At 51.4% G+C, this 21,021-nt stretch overlaps 1 protein-coding gene across 2 annotated transcripts in view; it reads right to left on the bottom strand.

Annotated features, from left to right (window-relative positions):
- Positions 1 to 21,021, bottom strand: part of CPT1A (carnitine palmitoyltransferase 1A) — a 55,910-nt gene that overhangs the window by 9,383 nt on the left and 25,506 nt on the right. For both annotated transcript variants that reach the window (XR_006736528.1, XM_045558253.1), the window contains exons 6-16: positions 20,790 to 20,927; positions 19,022 to 19,099; positions 16,946 to 17,053; positions 16,084 to 16,171; positions 13,340 to 13,535; positions 10,589 to 10,777; positions 9,832 to 9,937; positions 8,623 to 8,739; positions 6,235 to 6,399; positions 2,560 to 2,694; positions 1,062 to 1,214 (exon numbers count right to left, since the gene is read on the bottom strand). Coding sequence is in view for 1 of the 2 variants with exons in the window: in XM_045558253.1 (XP_045414209.1) it covers positions 1,062 to 1,214; positions 2,560 to 2,694; positions 6,235 to 6,399; positions 8,623 to 8,739; positions 9,832 to 9,937; positions 10,589 to 10,777; positions 13,340 to 13,535; positions 16,084 to 16,171; positions 16,946 to 17,053; positions 19,022 to 19,099; positions 20,790 to 20,927 (1,473 nt within the window). In the remaining variant the exon portion in view is untranslated. The remainder of the gene's footprint in view (positions 1 to 1,061; positions 1,215 to 2,559; positions 2,695 to 6,234; positions 6,400 to 8,622; positions 8,740 to 9,831; positions 9,938 to 10,588; positions 10,778 to 13,339; positions 13,536 to 16,083; positions 16,172 to 16,945; positions 17,054 to 19,021; positions 19,100 to 20,789; positions 20,928 to 21,021) is intronic.

Genomic DNA, 21,021 nt, shown 5'->3' with positions numbered 1-21,021 from the left:
TCAGACGCCAGAAGTCTACAGTGTCCTCAGTGTCCTCCAGAGGCCTCACTGGCCTGTACCTCTGCGGGGAGGATGCAGAGCGGGCCAAGGCTCCTCGACGGGGGAGCCAATACCTGCAACAGCGGCTCAGACCGAGCAGGGGCAGAGACGTCAAGTGACGCAGAACAGAGGCCGTGGTGCCTGACTTGCACCAGGTCCCTGAGCCAACTGCTAAATTTTCAGGGATTTTTCAAGCTGTCTGTTAAATGCAGCTGCTATTAAAACTTCAATTTTAGCCAGGCATGGTGGCATACACCTGTAATCCCAGCTACTTGGCAGGATCGCTTGAGGCCAGGAGTTTGAGACCAGCCTGGGCAACATAGCAAGACCCTCGTCTCAAAAAGAAAAATTAAATTTTATAAACTTACAGTAAAATAAATTATATTAAAAACAAAGGGGCCGGGCGCGGTGGCTCACGCCTGTAATCCTAGCACTCTGGGAGGCCGAGGCGGGTGGATCGCTCGAGGTCAGGAGTTCGAGACCAGCCTGAGCAAGAGTGAGACCCCGTCTCTACTAAAAATAGAAAGAAATTATCTGGCCAACTAAAATATATATAGAAAAAAAAATTAGCCGGGCATGGTGGTGCATGCTTGTAGTCCCAGCTTCTCGGGAGGCTGAGGCAGTAGGATCGCTTAAGCCCAGGAGTTTGAGGTTGCTGTGAGCTAGGCTGACGCCACGGCACTCACTCTAGCCCGGGCAACAAAAGCGAGACTCTGTCTCAAAAAAAAAAAAAAAAACAAAGGTAATGAACACTCGGAGCTCATCACTTCCTAATTACTTTAATTACCTAAGCTGTTGAGATCACTTATGTTTATTAAGGCAAGAAGCTAAATCTGACAGCAAAGGTGCTCCAAGTTATTGAATAAATGTAGAACTAAAACTGCAGCTCAGATTTTCTGCCTCAGGACCGCTATGCCCCCAGACCCGACTGTGTGACGCATTCTGCTCTGCAAGGCTGTCCTAACTCACCGAGCTGGGGTCTAGCCAGCCCAACAGAGCGCTGCCAGGAAGAGGTGACTTACTTCCTTAAGGAAAGGGGAGTCCACGCCGAGGTATTTGGACACGACGTACAGGCAGAAGAGGTGACGGTCGATCCCTGAGCCAGTCATGGCGAGGCGGTACAGGAGCTGGTGCTTCTCAGACGCAATCTTGAACAGTCTGAGCCTCTGTTCCACCTGCTCGACAGAGGGCGAGAAGGACAAGTATCGCACGTCAGGTCGGGCAGTGCGGACCCAAGGTTCAAACTCAAAGGCAACGGGTAACTTTCCCTCCAGGGGGCTGCCAGAAGCACCAGCAACCGAACGCCCCTCCCCAGAGCCCGCCGCAGAGGGGGCAGCTCCAAGGCTGCAGCAGGGTTGGGGCAACACTTTCGGGTCCTCCGTGCAACTGCCTGCCTGGCGTCACTGCACGTTTTACACAAACGACATCACTGAGTAGGCGGGAAAGCTGAAGCTGCAAACTCCCCTTCTTGGAAGTTAAGTTCTGTCCCTCAGTTCACCGCCACGTTACTGTGGGTCCTAAGCAACCCTCCAAGGCGGTCTGGCCAGCAACTCTGCTAGAACAGCGCTTGTGAGGCCCTTAAGTCTGACCCAGAAAGGCTGCCTCAGGCTCTTCTGGGCTCTGTCGCGTAAATCACAGGGTCAGGGCACCCTGCCATATAGCACCTGCACTTCAAGGCTGTTTTGAAGGCATCGAATGACAGATTAGAGCCCATACAGGACCTGCACTTCAAGGCTGTTTTGAAGGCATCGAATGACAGATTAGAGCCCATACAGGACCTGGACTTCAAGGCTGTTTGGAAGGCATCGAATGACAGATTAGAGCCATCTGTCATGACACCAACTGATTTCTTTCCATATAATTGAGAGCCTTTTCAGAAGAATGTAAATTTTCTGCAGAAAAGAGAGCCCTGGTCCATGTCTCCTCCTCGGTCAGTGAGCACCTGTGCTCCGGGGGCAGGTGCACCTGGGCACAGACCTCACCTCAGTCACTTACAAGCCACATAGCCCAGCACCTGGCTGTGTTCATCTGAGCCTGTTTCTTTATCTATGAAGGTGAACTGATTACACGGCATGGGGCTATTGCTAGGGTTTTACAAGGCAGCATACAGAGAACTGCTAGGCCCCCGCCTGGCACTCAGGGACCCAGCGTGGCAACAGCTTCAATAACTCCAAGTGGAAGGTTCCCATGTAACGGTCACAGCTTCTCACCCTGACACCAACCACCTGGACCGTCCTGCGGCATCTACCTGCTATTCCGGTGCTCGTTTGTTCTCGTCTCATTGAAAGTCTCTCAGGAAGTAGAATCCGATCTGTAGAAGTCTAGTGTGCAACACAGATCTCTTTGTGCATGTCCCTATTGTCACCCTTTAATACTCTCTGACTCCTTGACAGGAGCGGAAAAAAACAGCTGAATGTGGCACCACTGGAGCAGAAATCAGAGGAGCTGGCGTGTCAGCCTCCAGATTCCTTTTGTGACAGTGGGAGAGCACTTTGTGTCCCGGACCTGATGGCACCTTACCGTCTGGGCCGGGTCCACCATGGCCAGCACGAAGTTGCAGGACTCGGTGGTGCAGGAGCGCACGGTTTCCGTCCTCCCCTCTCGGAACAGCCGGGTCATAGAGGCCTCGTAGGTGAGGCTGAATTTGCCCATGTCCTGGGAAAGGAGAAGCATTTTAGTGCAAAGTGGGGCACGGTGACGTCTAAAGCGCAAGGAGAGACTGGGTAAGGCCAGCAAGGGGCCCTGGGCTTCGCCAGCTGTCGTTTTGACACGCGGTTGGTTACATGGCGGCAGGCAGAGCTGAATTTGCCTTGGGAAGGGCGGAGTGAAGGTGGGGTGAGGGGCTGGGTTTGGCCTGTGGGCCACAGTCTCGAACTCCTGGCCTCAGGCGATCCTCCTGCCTGGGATTACAGTGCCAGGATTACAGGCGTGAGCCACCTCACCCGGCCCCGAAAACACCATAATTTAATCTAGCACTAACTTTTGGAGTTGCTTCAGACTTTTACAGTCAGCACACTTTAAAACACATTTTGTGTACTGCCCCTTTTTATGGATAGAATTCTCACAATAGAATCTGCCCTGTCGATGGTCACTCTTGCCCGACGTGTTTCCCTCTGTCCTGTGCTACTCGAGCCTAACACGGGGACGTAGGATTTATGATTCCCAGCTGTGCGTACGTGCAGCCCCTTCTCAGCCACCCTCGCCAACATGGAATAATAAAAAAAAAACTTTACAAATCCCATAGGCAAAAAATTGTCTTATTTAGTTGCACTTTTTAGATTCCTAGTAAGATTAAGCTTATTGTGTACATTCACTATTTGTGTTTTTCTTCTCTCGTGAACCACAATTTCTGCTCTGACTCTGTTTTCCTTTTGGGCTGTTTACCTTTTTCCAAAGGGAACCACTTGGCCAGACTTCCCACCTCCACTTACCAAATTCATCCTCAGCCCATGTCCCCGCCACACGCCCTGCCCGGGCCTGCTCTGTGCCGGGCTCGCTGCAATCCTCTCATCTCCAGGCTCTGCATTTCAGACATCGACAGAGCAAGGGTCCACCTCCCTCTGCCCCTGTCTCCACCTGACTCCTTTCTTTTCTGGAATGTTGCTGGTCATTCTCCGGCGTCAGCCTTTCCAGACAAACTTCCACCTCCACCGGTCAAGCCCTCTCCTAAAATCTCTGTGGGCCCTTCGGCTTTACTCTCATAAATGTGGGAACTGGGAATGTTCACCCATTGCGGCGCTGAATCTTTTTATCCAAAATCACAGCCTTTTCTCTCTTTCCCTGGGGGGCTTCTTGGCCTTTCTTCGCAGAGTCTGGTCTGCTTTTTAAACCTATGCCCAGGGGTGCTGGGTTTGTATTTCTCGTTTCCATTATATTGTCTGCTTGGCTGTCATTGTTATCCCAGGAAGACACTGGTCGTTGTATGATTCTGCATCGGGCCTCCTTACTGAGTGTACTCCATCATAAAAGCTTTTGGGCCAGGTGCAGTGGCTCATGCCTATAATCCTAGCACTCTGGGAGGGCCAGGTGGGAGGAGTACCTAAGCTCAGGAGTTCGAGATCAGCCTGAGCAAGAGCGAGAGCCTGTCTCTACCACAAACAGAAGACTTATCCGGGCATGGTGGCACATATCTGTAGTCCCAGCTACGCGGGAGGCTGAGGCAGGAGGATTGCTTGAGCCTAGGAGTTCGAAGCTGCAGTGAGCTGTGATGATGCCACTGCATGTATTTGATTTACTAACACTAAACCACCCTCTCGTCACTGGTATATGCTGTTCTTGGTGATTATTCTTTTCCTTTACTGGTAGATTCTACTTGCTAACATTTTATTTAGGGTCTCTACATTTACATTCACAGCGAAATTGGCCCATGCTCTCTTTTCTGTGACTGTCAGGCTCAGCTGCAGCGTAGTGGTAACAAACGTGGGTTCTGGAACCAGCCACCTCCTTCCAATCTCAGCCTTTCTGCTTGAGAGCTGCAGAACTCAGACAAGGACTTTCCCTCCTGGGGTACAAAGCAGAGAAGAGAAAGCCACTCCCCAGTGCTTCCGTAAGGTTTAACCAGCTCCTGCCAAGCTCGTGGCACAGTGCCTGGCGCTCCACCACCATTCAGGGTGGGGCTGGTTCTGGGACGTCACTGGGACAGCTTCCTTCCTTTCTCAAGTCTCTTCAAAGCTACAAGAGTGGCTCTCCCACAACTTGTCACTTTCATCCATGGACACAGATCTTTCCAGGTTTTCTACTTTGTCTTAAGTTAGCTTCACTACTTTGTTTGCCTCAGAATACAATGTTATCGAATTTCAAACGACACATGGTATTCTCTTATTAAAATCCGCTCTGTATCTGAGGTACACCTCCTTGTACAGTCCTCACGCTGCATATTTACGGGCGAAGATTGCTCATCAACTCTTAAAACCCAGTGTGTTGGGTGTAAGACCCGAAAGCCCCACTCCATTGTATCTTTCAGTCACAGGATCCGTCAAAGGCAAGGAGCTAAGTTACCGTCTCCTGCGTCCCTTGTGCTCCGTCCTGTGCAAACCGTGTTGGTTTACGCATCACAGCGAGTGTGTCATTTGGGAAAATAAAGCTTCATGATTGTTATAATTCTCATTAAGAACCGTATTATCACCAATATCATCAATTTCAAGTGCAACTTTGGACCATTTGTTCTCGTTTATCTGATATCAACATTGCCTCTTATTTTTCTGCATTTGTTTATTTTCTTAACTTCAGTTGGAGAGGAAGGGCAGCCTGCAGGTGTGGACTCTGGAGCTGGCTTCGTCCCTGCCAGAGAGTCTAACGTCACCTTGCCAAGCAGCTGCACCTCTCTGCACCTGCTTCCTCACCTCTAACCTGGGCTAGCAAGGGTGCCCTCTTGAGGGAGACCAGGAGGCATGATGACTGTGCAGCACCTGGACCACTGGCTGGCCCCACACGACACTCAACAGCAGTACAGCTGTCACCATGGGGATGCCAACGCATACGGCACTCACGTTGGAAAACAGCTTTCCCATTAAAAACAGGATGTATCTCGAGCCAATGCTACAATGACTCCTGCTGCCCTGGAAACCAAGGCCTTCTCTGCGTGGAAGGCTCCCTCCGACGGGCAGGAAGTCCCACTTCATCCTCCCACGGGCGCAGGCCGTGCCTCTGACGGGGCCGTCGAGTGCAAGGCAAACGTGACTGGTGCCGAGAGAAAGGACATGGAGATACCACGTCCTTCTGCGTGTGTACAGGGGCTGTGTCCAGCCCGTGGCACCTCCAAGGAGCTGGTAGCTTCCCCGTTTACAGAGGGGATGTCAAAGGCCAGAGACGTTCGGTGATCTGCCGTCAGTACGTCCGCTTTACCCAATTCTAGGATACAGGGCTTATTCTAAGGTGTCACTCTCCCCTCTGTAGAGCGCTGAGACCTCACTTCGCTTCCATCTCCCAGACTCTCCCTCTCCTGTGTAGACGGGAGCCTGCTCCTACCCGAGAGGGACTGTGCGAGCCTCACCCCTGCTGCACAGGGAAACCGGCCATGCTGCCACACCCACGGAGCCCTGGGGGACCTGTGCTTCTGTCGCCAGCAGCTGTGCTCTCCCGTGCCAGGTTCTGGCCTTCCCCACACTGGGTAAACGCTCTGGGGCGTGTGTGCAGGAGCCCCGAAGTGCTCAGGACAGACAGACAGCCGGGCTCGGGGGGTGGGGGGGCTCTCACCTTGTAATGCGCCAGCTGCAGCGCGAGCTGCACAAACGCGTCGGGGCTCGTGCGGCACTTCTTGATCAGCGCCTTCCCGAAGTTGTCGAAGGGGAAGGAATGGAAGTCCACGTCATTCGCCAGAAGGTTCGCAGTGTTCAGGGAGGTCTCTATGATGTCTTGACACTGGAGAGAAAGGAGAAGAAGGTTGCCCTTAATAAGGGGGAAGAAGTACTGCCACATACCCCGAGGGAACCGTTCCCGGGGAAGAGAGTTTTCAGTGTGGCCACGAAGGTGTTGCTTGAAAATACATGGATCACATTTTCTTACTGGTTCTTTCTGGAAAGGTGATCCAGAAGCCCCAGTAAGAGCGTTAGCAGCACAGTGTCATCCCCCGCTCCCTGGGGGCAGTGGGAACGCGCTTGGGGACTGGGGGTCCTGATGTCCAGGGAGGTCCCAAAGGGCATTTCAAACGATCATGGGTTTTGTTTTATGAAGCCCATTGTTGCTATACAGGAGCAACTGAGAAATAAATTTCTACAACAAAATTTAAAAAATAAATGGACAACTATATAATGAAATAGTATTCAGCACTAAAAAAGAAATGAGCTATCGACTGGGCAAAGACATAGAGGAAACTTAAATGCTTATTAAGGGAAAGAAGCCCACTGAAAAGGCCACATGCTGCACGATCCAACTTCGCTCGTCCCTCCTTATCCATGGGCGCTCCATTCCAAGACCCCCAGTGGATGCCTGAAACCTCAGGTGGTGCCGACCCCTACACATGCTAGGCTTTCTCAGTCTGACAGCTGAGACAGCCACCAAGAGACTACCAGGCGGGCAGCCTCTATAGTGTGGATGCGCTGCACGACACCAAGAGTGAGCCCTCACATGAGCCACGCACTTTGGGTGATAGTGACGCGTCAGTGCAGGTTTATTTGTCGTAACAGACATCCTGCTCTGTGAGACACTTGATAGTGGGGGAGATTGTGCGCGTGGGGACAGGGGTGTGGGGGATACTCTCTGTACTTTCCCCTTAATCTTGCTGTGAACATAAAACTGATCTAAAAAAATAAAGTCTATTAAACAATGTTTTTTGTTTTTTGTTTTTGAGACAGAGTGTCACTTTGTTGCCCGGGCTAGAGTGAGTGCCGTGGCATCAGCCTAGCTCAACAGCAACCTCAAACTCCTGGGCTTAAGCGATCCCACTGCCTCAGCCTCCCGAGTAGCTGGGACTACAGGCACATGCCACCATGCCTGACTAATTTTTTCTATATATATATTTTAGTTGGCCAGATAATTTCTTTCTATTTTTAGTAGACATGGGGTCTCGCTCTTGCTCAGGCTGGTCTCGAACTCCTGACCTCGAGCAATCCACCCGCCTCGGCCTCCCAGAGTGCTAGGATTACAGGCGTGAGCCACCGCACCCGGCCTAAACAATGTTTTTTAATAAATGGTAAGTGATGTGGTCAGCTACGAGGACTCTAAGCCCAAGCACTTTGCAGAGGTTACGGCTGCCAGCAGAGCACACAGCACCCCGGGTGGCAGGATGTGTGGGTGCAGCGGGTGAGTCTGCAGCACGACACACAGTACTTCATTACATGGAAATTATTTATTGGGCCGGGCGTGGTAGCTCACACCTGTAATCCTAGCACTCCGGGAGGCTAAGGCAGGAGGATCTCTTGAGCTCAGGAGTTCAAGACCAGCCTCAGCAAGAGTGAGACCCCATCTCTACTAAAATAGAAAAAATTAACCGGGCATGGTGGTACGCGCCTGTAGTCCCAGCTACTCAGGAGGCTGAGGCAGGAGGATTGCTTGAGCCCAGGAGTTTGAGGTTGCTGTGAGCTAGGCTGATGCCACGGGTACTCTAGCCCAGGCAACAGAGTGAGACTCTGTCTTCAAAAAAAAAAAAAAAAAAAAAAGGCAATTATCTCTTGGGCCCTAGGAATGCCTGCTTGGATTAGATGAGTTAGGATTTGGTATTTTCAACCCCAAAGTTCCTTCCTCAAAGGGCTCCTATTGAGTGAGCTGAATCTGAGGATATTTAAAAAGAACAAAAATTAAATTTTGAACATTACAAATGAGAAATTTAGAGCATCTAAACTCTAAACGATATGATTTTGTTTTTCACTTTTTCACCATGAGCACTTTATAGATTTCTAGCTAAGTCTGAGCTGGAAACCGCACTGTCGAGCTCAGCCAAGAGCTTTAAATGGAAGAAGAAATATTTACCGAGGCTTCCGAGGCAGCAGGAGCTATGACAGCCCCACGGCCCAAGCGAAATTCCCTAAAACAACAACTTTCGGTCTTAGTGGTCTTCAACTGAGCTTGTGAACACTCAGGAACTACAGCTGCAAACTCGGTTGGAAGAGTTTAAATTTGCTTCCCACCCTCGGTGACCGGACTTACTTCCTCTGGGATGTCCCACTGCAGCCTGGTGGGGTACGGGATGCTCGGATTGGTGTCCCCTTTGCAGTGCCCGTCCTCCGCGTAGCCCAGCTGGAAGCTGTCCGTGGCCATGACGTACTGTCAAAAACAGAAAGATGCAAAAGCAAACTGAGACGTGATCGTAACTGACAGTGTGACATAACACGTGTTTGATCTCCAGGTGGACAGACCCTTGTTCCTTAGAGACGGTACAAAGATTTACCCACGGTGCTAACTTGCGGGCTTACAGCGTGCTCGGCACCTCACTCTCTGCCTGGCCCCTAACCAGGTAGGTCTTATCTCTGTTTTAGAGGCGCCATCAGTGTCTGCAGCGCCTGGGCTCCCGTCCGGCGGTCCCTGGAGTCACAGGCCACTGTCAGCTGGGCAGTAACAGTGAAATACCACCACTTCTAGTCGGCCCCCCTGGTCAAGAGTAAATCCCTCCACCCTCACCTTACCCAGAGTACTTAAAACAATAAGCCTGGGCCCAGTGTGGTAGCTCACACCGGTAATCACAGCACTTTGGGGGACTGAGGCAGGTTTGCTTGAGGCCAGGAGTTCAAGACTAGCCTGGACAATAGCAAGACCTCGTCTCTACAAAAAATAAAAGAAATTAGCCGGGTATGGTGGCACGTGCCTATAATCTTAACTACTCTGGAAACTGAGGCAGGAGGTTCACGTGAGCCCAGGAGTTTGAGGTTACAGTGAGCTATGATGATGCCACCGCACTCTACCCAGGATAATGGAGTGAGATTCTGTCTCAAAAAAAAGATGTCTTAGGTAAAAGGCACGCTGCGTTTTCATAAACCAAGACTTTAACACGCTTGCTTCTATTTGGCCTAAAATGTGGAAGGTGGGAAAACCAGCAAATCCAGCGAAAAAGGGATAGTTTATTTCAGAATAAACCGAGCTTCACATCTGCCCTGAAGTCACTGCGTGGGAGCCCATCTGCCATTTTATTATTTTGGTTTCCTAAGGAGATGGCATTAGATGCACTGTTATTGAAGGAACCTGAGTTATAGGAAATGAAGACAAGAACGCCTTAATTTAGTGATTTCACCCTATATGCAGTGCCAGTACGTGTTAAGAATTCAGATTATATAATTAGACATGTTACAAAACTAAACTCAGTCTAGGGCTTGGATTTTCCAAAGCAATTTCCACGTTCCAGCTAAAGCTGCAGAAACCCACCTCCCACAGATGGCCGACGATGGGCGCGTCCGCCCAGGAGTGCTCCGCGTTCATGCCCATCTTCCCGTTCTTGAAGACGATAAACGTGAACGACTTGTCGAACCACCTACGCAAAACAAACGTGTTTATGGAGCTTAAATTTTCAAAACATTAACAGAAACTACACAACTGTTTCACCCCAGAAGGACGAGTTTACTTTGCACCTGCCCCTAACAGAGAGCAGGTGTTCCCAGGTCTCCAGGGAGAGAAGGTACAGACAGGATGCTAAGCTGCTCATGGCTTCCCCGTACCAGACACCAGGATGGGCATCTATGTTCTGGACACGGGAACAGCACGTGTTACCACAGGCAACTGGAGAGAGATCCAAGGCTCTTGCTGTAGGCACGCAGCCCCTCCTCAGCCGACCTTTGCCCCTAACCCAGAGGGAGACAGGCCCCACCTTACAGATAAGGACGGGGGGCTCCCAGAGGGGCTCGGCTTCCTAACAGTCACGAGCCGATACGAAGGTCTAACCCCACGCCCAGCCCCATCCACCGCCGTCTCCTGCCTGGCCCCGCAGCCTACGTCTCAGAGAGTCTCAACGTGCTGCTCACACTGTGTGTGCGGCCGCTCTGGTGGAGGGCAGAGAGTTAGAGGCAGTGTTTTTATGCCAGCATATTCCTTAGCAGCATCTACCCGAGGCTGGGTGCCAGCCAGATGGGATATTTCCTCCAAGCTCACAGGCAAACTGCCTTCTTTCAGAAAGCAGGGACGATACCTGTCGAAGCATCTGCCGTGAAGCAGGGACTTGGCATAGCTGTCCATTGACGTGTCTGGGTCTTCCTTGTTGTATCCTTGTTCGGTCTCATCTAGCGTCACGAAGAACGCGGCCTTTTCCACGGCGTCGAGAGACTGCTTGTTCTTCCCACGCCCAAAATAGGCCTGGCGACACCTGGCCCAGGGGACTCTGCAAAGATGAGATCCATTTAAGTACAGTCGAACCTGCAGTCACCTTGTCTGGTAACAGCTCCTTGCACGTGACGTTTGAAATGACACAATGACAGCTTTGCAGTTTCTCAGGAATTTCTTGAAGGAAAACTACATGTTTATGATTTTTCCACCCGGGGCTGTCTGCCTGCTGTCCTGTGACCATTTGCTGGAAGGGACCTCATCTTCTCATGGCGTCTAGACCAGAGCACAGACCGTGGTGTGTGATTTTTTTGTTTGTTTTAATTCTTATTTATTTATTTATGAGACAGGGTCTCGTTCTGTCACTCAGGCTGGAGTGCAGTGGCCCAATCAAAGCTTACATAGCTCACTGCAGCCTTCTGGGTTCAAGCAATGATTCCTTCCACCTCAGCTACGACCACAGGTGTGCACCACTGCACCTGACTAATTTTTTAATTTTTTGTAGAGATGGGGTCTCATTCTGTCACTCAGGCTGGTCTCAAACTCCTGGAGTCAAGTGATCCTCCCGCCTCGGCCTCCCAAAGTGCTGGGATTACGGCATGAGCCACCATGCCTGGCCGGTGTGTGATTTTTGTTCAATAAATGTTGAATGAACAGATGAGGAGAACACAGACCAGCCTGGTGAGGGAAGCTACCCGGGAGCGGCAGGCTCCCAGCAACGTACTCACCTGCGCACCGTCCCTGCCCCTCTTCACCCCGCCCCTCCCTGGGAACCATCCTAAATCACAGTCAACACGTAAGAGCACTTCCCCCTGCCAGGCTCTGCGCCAAGCGTTTCCCACGTGCCACCTCACTGATCTTCTCAACACTATGTGCCCATCTTTCAGATGAGGAAACTGAGGCACATAATTAGGTCACAGCTACTTTCTGAAATGGATTTAAACCCGGGCTGTCAGCCCCCAAGGCCATGTCACGAATGACCACATGACACCTCTATGACAAGGTCCCGGTGCCCACCATAGTTGGGACCAGCAGAGCTGATGTGATGCCCACTTGCTTCTTGCAAGACGTGCTGGCTGTGGCTTCCTCTAACGCTCCTGGGTCCCTCTCACTCGCTCCCCCAGGCTCCTGCCCACCCTTCCAGACCGGGGTTGTCTGGCCCTCTTCCCACCCTCTTCTCCTGCCAACTGCTTGGCTGTGACAACCCCTGGTGCCAGCGAGCCCAATGCTCGCCCCAGCCAGGGGTGATGGTGACGAAGGCCGGTGCGTGCTCAGCCCCTCATGTGAGGGGCTCACACAGGTAAGATGCTGGCACGTCCCCAACCAGGGGAAGCACTGGGGTCAGGGGCACTCACGGAGCCATGGGGGTGAGCCTGGTCCCCGGCACCCCTCCTCAGCAGCGTCTGACCCGCCTCCCCTGCTGGGTAAGCCCAGACACTCAGGGTCACCCGGCAGGCAGCTCACCCTCGCCTGAGACACTTCCCCGTGGCTGCTCCTTCCAGCTTCGTGAACCCCGCAGCGGAGGCTGCTTGATGCTGGCTTCCCCGAACAACCCTCCTTAGCCCCACTCACAGGCCCCTTTCAGTGCCTCGCTGCTTGAGCACCGAAAAGCTGCCCTGCTTTCTGGGGTCTCCTCCTCCATGCTCAGCCGTAACAATCTCTCGTTGTCCACCTACTTGTGTGGCTCAGTCTGCATCGGTCCCTGGTCGCGGAATCATACCCAAATGCGGCGGCACCCAGGGCCCTCCCAGCCTGGCACCGCGGCCCAGCTGCCTGGTCCACTCCGAGGTTCCTCCTGCTCTGCTGCCTCGAGGCTCCTGGACACCCGCCGCCCTCCTGGCTCGTCCCCACCTCTGCCAGACACAGCCAGCCCACCTGCGGTCGCTCCGCCCGGTGCAAAGCCTCTCCTGATCTTTGCAGAGGGGCACCCGGCACCTGCCCCTCCCACCTCGCTCCTAGCGCTAGCGCAGCAGTCACACCGCTGGGACGCCGCGGCGCTCAGCCAAGGGCGCGGGGCGATGTCTGCAGACAACGCTTTTGGTTGTCACAACTAGGCTGTTGCCGGCATCCAGTGGGTAGCGGCTTTGCTCACCATCCTACATCGCACGGGACAGTGACCCCAAAGAATCAACCAGTCCCAAATATCCTGGCTCCATACACCAGCGTATATAGAGCCAAGGTTGAGGAGCCCTGTGACATTTATACAAGCTGTCCTGAGACAACAAGTCTTGGCTGATTCTCTTTCAGCGAGGCATGGAAATTTAACGGTAATGGAGGGGCCTTGGTTTAAATTTGTTCTGTGTCCTAAATCAATAAATATGCCCATGGCCCCGTGAAAATGCCCAACTCTTCACTGTGTCGTGAGCCCTGGTGTCTCTCCACACACACAGCTGCCTGCCACACACACATGGCCCAGGGACCCCACTGTAACCTAACTTCTCTTGTGAACCCCTGGGCCAGGAGTGGGGCCTGTCCCAGAACACGGCAGGGCCCCGGGGGCTCAGCCCCGTGCCAGGGTCACGGTGGGTCAGACAGGGACGGGCCCCCGGTAAGGAAAAGCACAGCACCATAAAGTTCCTCCACCACCTCTAGAGACAGGACAAGGGCAGGGGCTGCTCACCTGTCCCCCGCGGTGAGGGCCGCCAGCTTTGCCTCCCCAGGCTGCGGCTCCGACCGGTCGTCCAGAATCCTCTGAATCTGCTGCTCGATCTCCCGGGGCTTCAGCAGCCTCCCGTCGTGGTAGAGCCAGACCTTGAAGTAGCGTCCCTGGTGGTACACGACGATGTGCTTGCTGTCCTTGAGGTGTTGGATGGTGTCTGAGCCGGGGCGTGGGTTGGAGACAAAAAATCCAGAGTCACAGGTCAGAGGAACCCTGAGCTGATTATGTCTCACTTTTTATGTATTTATTTATTGAATTTTTTTAGAGATAGGGTCTCACTCTGTCACCCAGAATGGAGGGCAGTGGCATCATCATAGCTCACTGCAGCCTCGGACTCCTGGGCTCAAGGGTCCTCCCACTTCAGCCTCCAAAGTAGCTGTGACTACAGACATGAGCCACCAAGCCTGATTATTTTTGTAGAGAGGGGGTCTCACTATGTTGCACAGGCTGATCTCGAATTCCTGGCCTCACAGGATCCTCCCATTTCAGCCTCCCAAAGTGCTGGGATAACAGGAATGGGCCACGCTGCCTGACTACCCACCTACCTCCACACCTTACTCTGCACTACTTGTTCAGTTTAACGAGCCCATCATCTCTCAAGACTTCTTAAACAATTAAGTACAGAACAGAGTTGAGAGTTTTGGATTGCAGGTTCTCTGGCAGATCTGTGAGAACACTTCTCTGAGCGAGCATTTCCCCACACTCTCCTATCTGTCTTTTTGCACTGTTTGAAGTATTTTTGAAATACGGAAAATTAAAATCTTTATATCACCAGTATTTGAGTTCTTCCGTTGTTGGAGTAGGTTGAGCTGCGTCTCCCAAAAAGATACACTCACATCCTGGCCCAGTACCTGTGTGTGCAACTTTATTTCTTAACTGGAAATAGGGTCTTTGCTGATAGCAAGTTAAGATGAGTCATGCTGGATTGGGGTGGGCCCCAAATTCAATGATTGGTGTCCTTTTAAGAAGAGAGACACACGAGGTTTCGGAAAGCAGGTGACAATGGATGTTGGGAGCGGTCTCTGATTACGGGTGAGCACATAGCCAATAGAATCATTGCTGGGAGCCTTGTCAGGGCCCTCTACCAATCACTTCCCGCCACGACTACCTGCAATGGTATATAAGCCCACTGTCCTTCCTGTTCGGGGTCTCTCGCCATGTAACTAGACTAGATGCCTCATTAAACTGCTGTTGGAAGAACTCCAGTTTGTTGCGTCGTCCTTGCAGGCGAGTGCGGCGCGACAAATGGAGGCAGAGGAACACCAGCAGCCCCCAGAAGCTGGAAGAGGCAGGAAGGACCCTGCCCTGAGCCTTCGAGAAAGCGCAGCGCCGTGATGCCTCGATCTCACACTCTGGCCTCCAGAACTGCGAGGAAAGAAACCTCTGCTGTTTGAAGACACAAAGTTTGGGGTCATTTATGACGCAGGTCCCAGGAAACTGGCACAGGTGTCGTGCCCAGAATGGCTGTCCAAGGACACTCAGTAATTGTGTGTCATCCTGTACTTCCTTTATTTCTTATATTTTTTAACCCATAAATATTGACTCTATCTGGAATCACTGCTGATAGGTCCCAAGCTTGTCTGAACATAAGGACCCCTTACCTCACGATGCCACCTGAGAGCAACGCCAGCCCCCCGACACCCAGACCTGCCTGCCTGAGGGGGCACCGCGTGCCCCGTCAGTGCTCTGGGTCCTCCTCCCGCCAGGGAGACACTGTCAGAGGACGGAGAGGTCCAACCCCACTTTTCTCCACCTCACTGGCCAACTGTCTCCCGATTGCTTTCTGCCAACGCATCCATCCAGTCACAGTGTGTCTGGCTGCAGGGAGTGGGCACCAAAATGTGACAGAAAGAGAGAAGAGGTTTAGCCAGAAACACTCAGCACTGTGAATGCAGAGAATAGGGAGTGACTTTCCGGCGGACCTCTGAGTGTAGTATCAGAGGAAAGACCAATCTACTTAAGAAAGCCCCCCAGTTGGCTTTAGCACAAGGATATGGCGAGGACCATCCGGCTACACCTCAGGGCAAGCTGCTGACCGGGGCTCGCAGTGGAAGGACTGGGCTGCAGCAACACAGTCACATGGCTGCATCAGCTCAAGACCTTCCACATTTAGCTCCAAAAGCAGCAATGAGGCAGGTGCGGTGGCTTATACTGCAATCCTAGCACTCTGAGAGGCCAACTCGGGTGGATCACCTGAGGATAGGAGTTCGAGGCCAGCCTGAGCAAGAGACTCCGTCTCTGCTAAAAATAGAAGAATCAGCCAGGCATGGAGGCGTGTGCCTGTAGTCCCAGCTACTCAGGAGGCTGAGGTGGGAGGATCGCTTGAGCCCAGGAGTTTGGGGCTGCAGTGAGCTATAATTGTGCCACTGCACTTTAGCCAGGGTGACAGAGTGAGAGACAGTCTTTTAAAATAATAATAATAATAATAATAATAATGACAACAGGAGTATTTAAGCAGATCTGGAAAAAATACACTACGAGACAGCCTTCAGCGAAAAAGAAATTAAAATCTGGAAATAAGTCAACTGTCCAGGCCTAATAAAGGCAAAGTCAAGTCAACAGAAGGAGCGTTCACCAACCTAAAATCTCAGAAAGGTCAGTACACATCAGCTTGGTCCCTCTGACACTCCTCTGACATCCCTAACCCCGAGCAGAGGACGGAAGGTGCTCATTTCCAAAGGGAGCCCCGAGGAAGCCTCACTCACCTGTCTCCTCTCCCGGGATCCGAGAAGTGTTGAACATTCGTTCCCACTGAGCAGAGCAAAGTGGAATTGTGGATCCCAAAAGACGAATCTGTAACAAAAATATATTTCAAATGAACAAATTAAAATTCCACAGGGGGGAAGAAAGGACCAATTTAAGAGCACACATTTAAATTTTGGATTTGCTGTCTGCAAACGCTTCCTGGTTTGACTTAGATCCTTTCTAGTTGTTCCCTGGGATGGTTCACATGGGGGACTTAACTGAACCACGCCAGCCTACAGCTTCCTGCACAGCTAAATCCCAAATGACACATGCAAACTGATTACTTATAACTAACACTTAACCCAAAGGGATAGTTAAGGAAGAAATACCTTACTTCTCATGAGAAGCTCACCAGCAGTACTACTTTCCTTCAAAACCATGGGTTTCTTTTCAAAGGATAAATTAGAGAACTAAAGTACAACAGACATATATCTATTTAGGATACACAGGAGAACTAATCTCACAATAATCACAATAATCTATCCAATAATTGGATAGAAGAAACTAGACCAAAAAAAAAAAAGTGCATAATGTATGATTCTACTTACATAAAGCTTTGGAAATTGCAAACTAATCTGGGGTGACAGAGCAGACAGGGGCGGGGGGGGAAGGGGCAAGAGGGAGAGGTCACACGGGGCAGAAGGAACTTTCGGGGTGACGGATGTATTCACTGCCCTGGCAGTGGAGATGATGGTTTCACGGGAGTATCGCTAGAGATACGTCGGAAGGTAGCAAATTGTGCTCTTTAAGCACCTGCAGTAGATCAATTACACCTCAATGAAGCTGTTTCAGAATTTGTTTAAAAAGCAGTCTGATGCGTACTGGTTTGATCTCCTCCCGGTCCAGCTGGCGTCTGTACAGCAGGATGGCGTGGATGGCGTTGCCCGCTCTGGCCGCCTGAATCTGTGTCGGCAGAACATACAGCAAATCCTGGAAAAGGAAAAACGTGACAGTGGAGGGAATGTTCCTAGGAAAAGATGAGCTGATTTAAATACATCCGAGCGCGTCTCCACACCGGCAAACGTTTCCAGAGATGTGTTCAGTTACATCTGCTGCGCTACGAAATAAACTGTCGTTGAACGTTCTGACTCTGTCAGTTTTACTTTGTTAGTATTTTATAAGAACACAAGTCCCCAAGTATTCTTGGGCTATTAAAGATTTTGCCCCAAATATCCTCATATAATACACAGAAAGGAAAGCAGAAATAAAAGTCAGGAGCAATTAGAGAATGAGGAAGATTACCGAATGAGAAGTAAACAAAGGTTATAATAATCATGTACACAGCACCGTGCTGGCCCTTCTCTGAATTTTGAGACACAGTTCTGAGTGTTGTCATTTTCTACAACTTGAAGAAAAGGCCAAGGGACACAGGTCTAAACTACATTTTGAAAGAGTCTATGTGCAAAGTGTGTCCGTGGTTACATAGGAAAGTGCCTCTGTTTGTAGGAAATGGACACACAAGTGACCAGCAGGGACGGGCACTGGGTGGGTGGCTTACTCTGAAGTGGGTGCAGCTAAGAAAAGGCTGTCTGTGCTACACGGACAATCCTTCTCTCAGCCAGACACTGTTTCAGATAGGATAAAAAACGTTAAGAGTTGGGACTGCAAACTAGTGCAACCTCTGCGAAAAGTAATATGGAGATACCTCAAAGAGCTAAAAGTAGTAGATCTACCATTTGATCTGGCAATCCCACTACTGGGCATCTACCCAAAGGAAAAAAAGACATTCTACAAAAAAGACATTCTATAAAAAAGACATCTGCACTTGAACGTTTATGGCAGCACAATTCACAATTGCAAATTATCTGGAAACAACCCAAGTGCCTATCAATACATGAGTGGATTAATAAAATGTGGTATATGTATACCATGAGTTCTACTTAGCCACAAAAAACAATGGTGAACTAGCACCTCTTGTATCATCCTGGATAGAGCTAGAGCCCATTCTACAAAGTGAAGTATCCCAAGAATGGAAAAACAAGCACCACGGTACTCACCATCAAATTGGTATTAACTGATCAACACTTACGTGCATGTATGTAGTAACGTTCATCGGGTGTTGGGCAGGTGGGAGGGGGAAGGAGGGGGGGTGGGTATATTCATACCTAATGGGTGTGGTTTTCACCATCTGGGGGATGGGCACGCTTGGAGCTCTGACTTGGGTGAGGCAAAGGCAATATATGTAACCCAAACATTTGTACCCCCGTTAAGATGCTGAATGAAATTAAAAAAAAAAGTTAAGAGAAAAAGGAAAATATTGAAATGGAGAAAAACAAAAAGAAAAAGCAGACGGTAAAGAGAAATAAGGAAAAGAGAGAAAATACAAGTGAGGCCCAGAAAGTTGCAGCAAGAGGGAGAATGCTATTCGGTAGCTACTGAACAGTGGCCGAGAACCCGGATGGAGGGGTCTTCTAACAACCCCAGTGTTTCAAAAGACAAAGCAAGACCAAGACATGAAATTTCCCTTGACCCACGACCCTTCGGTGGCTCAGCACACAGAAGGCCGCAGTGCTGCGTGTTGGGGTGAACTGTCTCTGAGCTCTGGGGGGGTTTTGCAGATGCGAACCCTAGAGGCTACCGTGACACTAGGCTCCAGTGCCAACCTAGGAGTCAGGAACACAGCAGTACAGGTACACGTATGGCGAGGAATTCCTGTGTGCCGTGACCATATTTTTGCAATCCAAACTTCTCTGAAGTAGCTCAGTGCCCTTGAACTCCGCAAAGACAGAAGGGCATTCACACGGTTCTCTGGCCCGGAAGGCAGGGTGGAGAGGAGCACGAGTCAAGCCCCCCGAGCTTTCCCAGGCAGCCCAAAGGCCGGTGAAGACGCCACTTCTTCAAGACAGACATGTGGCCCCCCTGTACCCATCAGACAGTACGCAGGCCCGGAGGACTCACCATGGCGTAGTAGTTGCTGTTCACCATCAGCGGCCCTCGTCCTCGGAGGTAGACGTACTCCTCCCACCAGTCACTCACCTAGCGGGCGCAAACAGGAGACAACCCGACAAGCTCAGCAGGAGCAGAGCTGAATGCACAGCAGCCCAGAGCCTTGGGAAGCGCATTTAGTGCTCCCAGGAGGACATCTCAGTGTCTAACGTGGCCTTTCCAGAAAATGGAACGCATCCTAACTAGACAGAATGCACCATGTGGGAAACAGGTCAAGACCGCCAGAAGGGCCAGGCGCAGTGGCCCACGCCTGTAATCCCAGCACTCTGTGAGGCCGAGGCGGGTAGATTGTTGGAGCTCAGGAGTTCAAGACCAGCCTGAGCAAGAGTGAGACCCCGTCTCTACTAAAAAAATGAAAGAAATTAGCTGGACAAATAAAACTATATAGAAAAAATTAGCCAGGTGTGGTGGCACATGCTTGTAGTCCCAGCTACTCGGGAGGCTGAGGCAGGAGGATCACTTGAGCCCAGGAGTTTGAGGTTGCTGTGAGCTAGGCTGACGCCACGGCACTCTAGCCCGGGCAGCAGAGTGAGCCTGTCTGTGGGTGGGGGGAAGACCGCCAGAAGGTAGACACCTTCACTTCATAGATGGTGAAAAGAAAAACAAAGACCAAGTGAAAAGTTAGAGATGAGAGTTTGGCTGCTAACACTTTCATAACCGATACTACTCAAACTGCTCCACACACTGCTTCTCCTCTGCCTACTTCCCCGGTCTCCCTGAAGGAGGCCCTGTCTCAACCCAGTTCCGTGGTTAGTGCCCCGGAACTGCCCCGAGGTCAGAGTGTGCTGTCTCGGTTCCCGGGCACCCACGTCAACACAGCACGCGGACGGCAGCTGGCTCCTCTCAGCCCCGCTGGACTGCTGTCCACGCACAACCTTCTGGGCCCAGGGACACTTGCTTTAAAACTCTGTGTTGAAGCACATACACATACAGAACTGTGCACACGCAATTCTCAGTGTACAGCAAGCTCATGTTCACAAACCCAGCGCACCTGTGCGACCTGCCCAGGACACCCCCCGGAGAGCTCCCTCCAGGCACTGCCCACCCAGCCATGCCGCCACTTCTAGCATCGTGTGTCGGTTCTGTCTGGGTCACTTTTCACTTCTCTTCCCTCTCTGTTGTTCCCCAAACCTAGACTTCCCTCCTTGCTTCCCCTGCCAGGCGGCTCCCGGTGCCCTCCCAGCACGGGAAGCTCAGCTGGCTCCCACCACGCCCTGCGCCAGCTGAGCCTCTGTGCTGGTGGTGATGCTAATGAGAGCCCACCGGGCCGAACTTGACCACAAGGAGGCAATCAGCACTGCCCTGGCCAGCGAGCTCAGAAAGGATGGCCGTGGGATCCAGAGGACCAAAGAGGAGGACATGAGCAGGTCACCAGGACAGCAGGTCACTGCCGTAGGAGAATCAGCGCACAACAGGGTTCCCTAGGAAGACTAAGAGGACTCCCACGTGCAAAAAATGGCATCACGCTCAGTGTGGGGCGCAAATTCTCCTACCGGAGTGTCCACCTGCACTCAGGGGAAACTGTCACTGCAGCTGCATGTCAGTCCTCAGAGCACCCTCTGCACGCGGGTAAAACCATCGCTGGAACTTCTCCTCGGTCCTGAGGTGTGACCCTGGCCATCTAAACTGTCATTCCAGCTGTCATCCCTGGCCCCCCCCCCAAATTAGCTTTTCATACAGAAAAATTCCATCAAGAAAAACAGCGTGTAGGCAGACTCACATAATTTGTAGCCCACCAGGACTTCAGCTTCAAATACCACTGTAACTTTGGTCCGAGACTGACAGCAAAATCGTGAGCCAGCACCGTCATCCGTTGGAAGTCGTCTTCCTTCATGAGCGGCCTCACGGATTCCAGATACTGGGGGTACAGAGGAAAACACCAACCAAGTTAAAACACATTGACCAAAGCCCACGGGTTCCTCACCTGTGCCTTAGGAAAAGTCATAACACCG

Source organism: Lemur catta, chromosome 7, assembly GCF_020740605.2.
Source record: "Lemur catta isolate mLemCat1 chromosome 7, mLemCat1.pri, whole genome shotgun sequence".
NCBI classification, from domain to species: domain Eukaryota; kingdom Metazoa; phylum Chordata; class Mammalia; order Primates; family Lemuridae; genus Lemur; species Lemur catta.
Note: the sequence above shows the minus strand (reverse complement) of the source record. Positions and strands in the feature narration are given on the sequence as shown.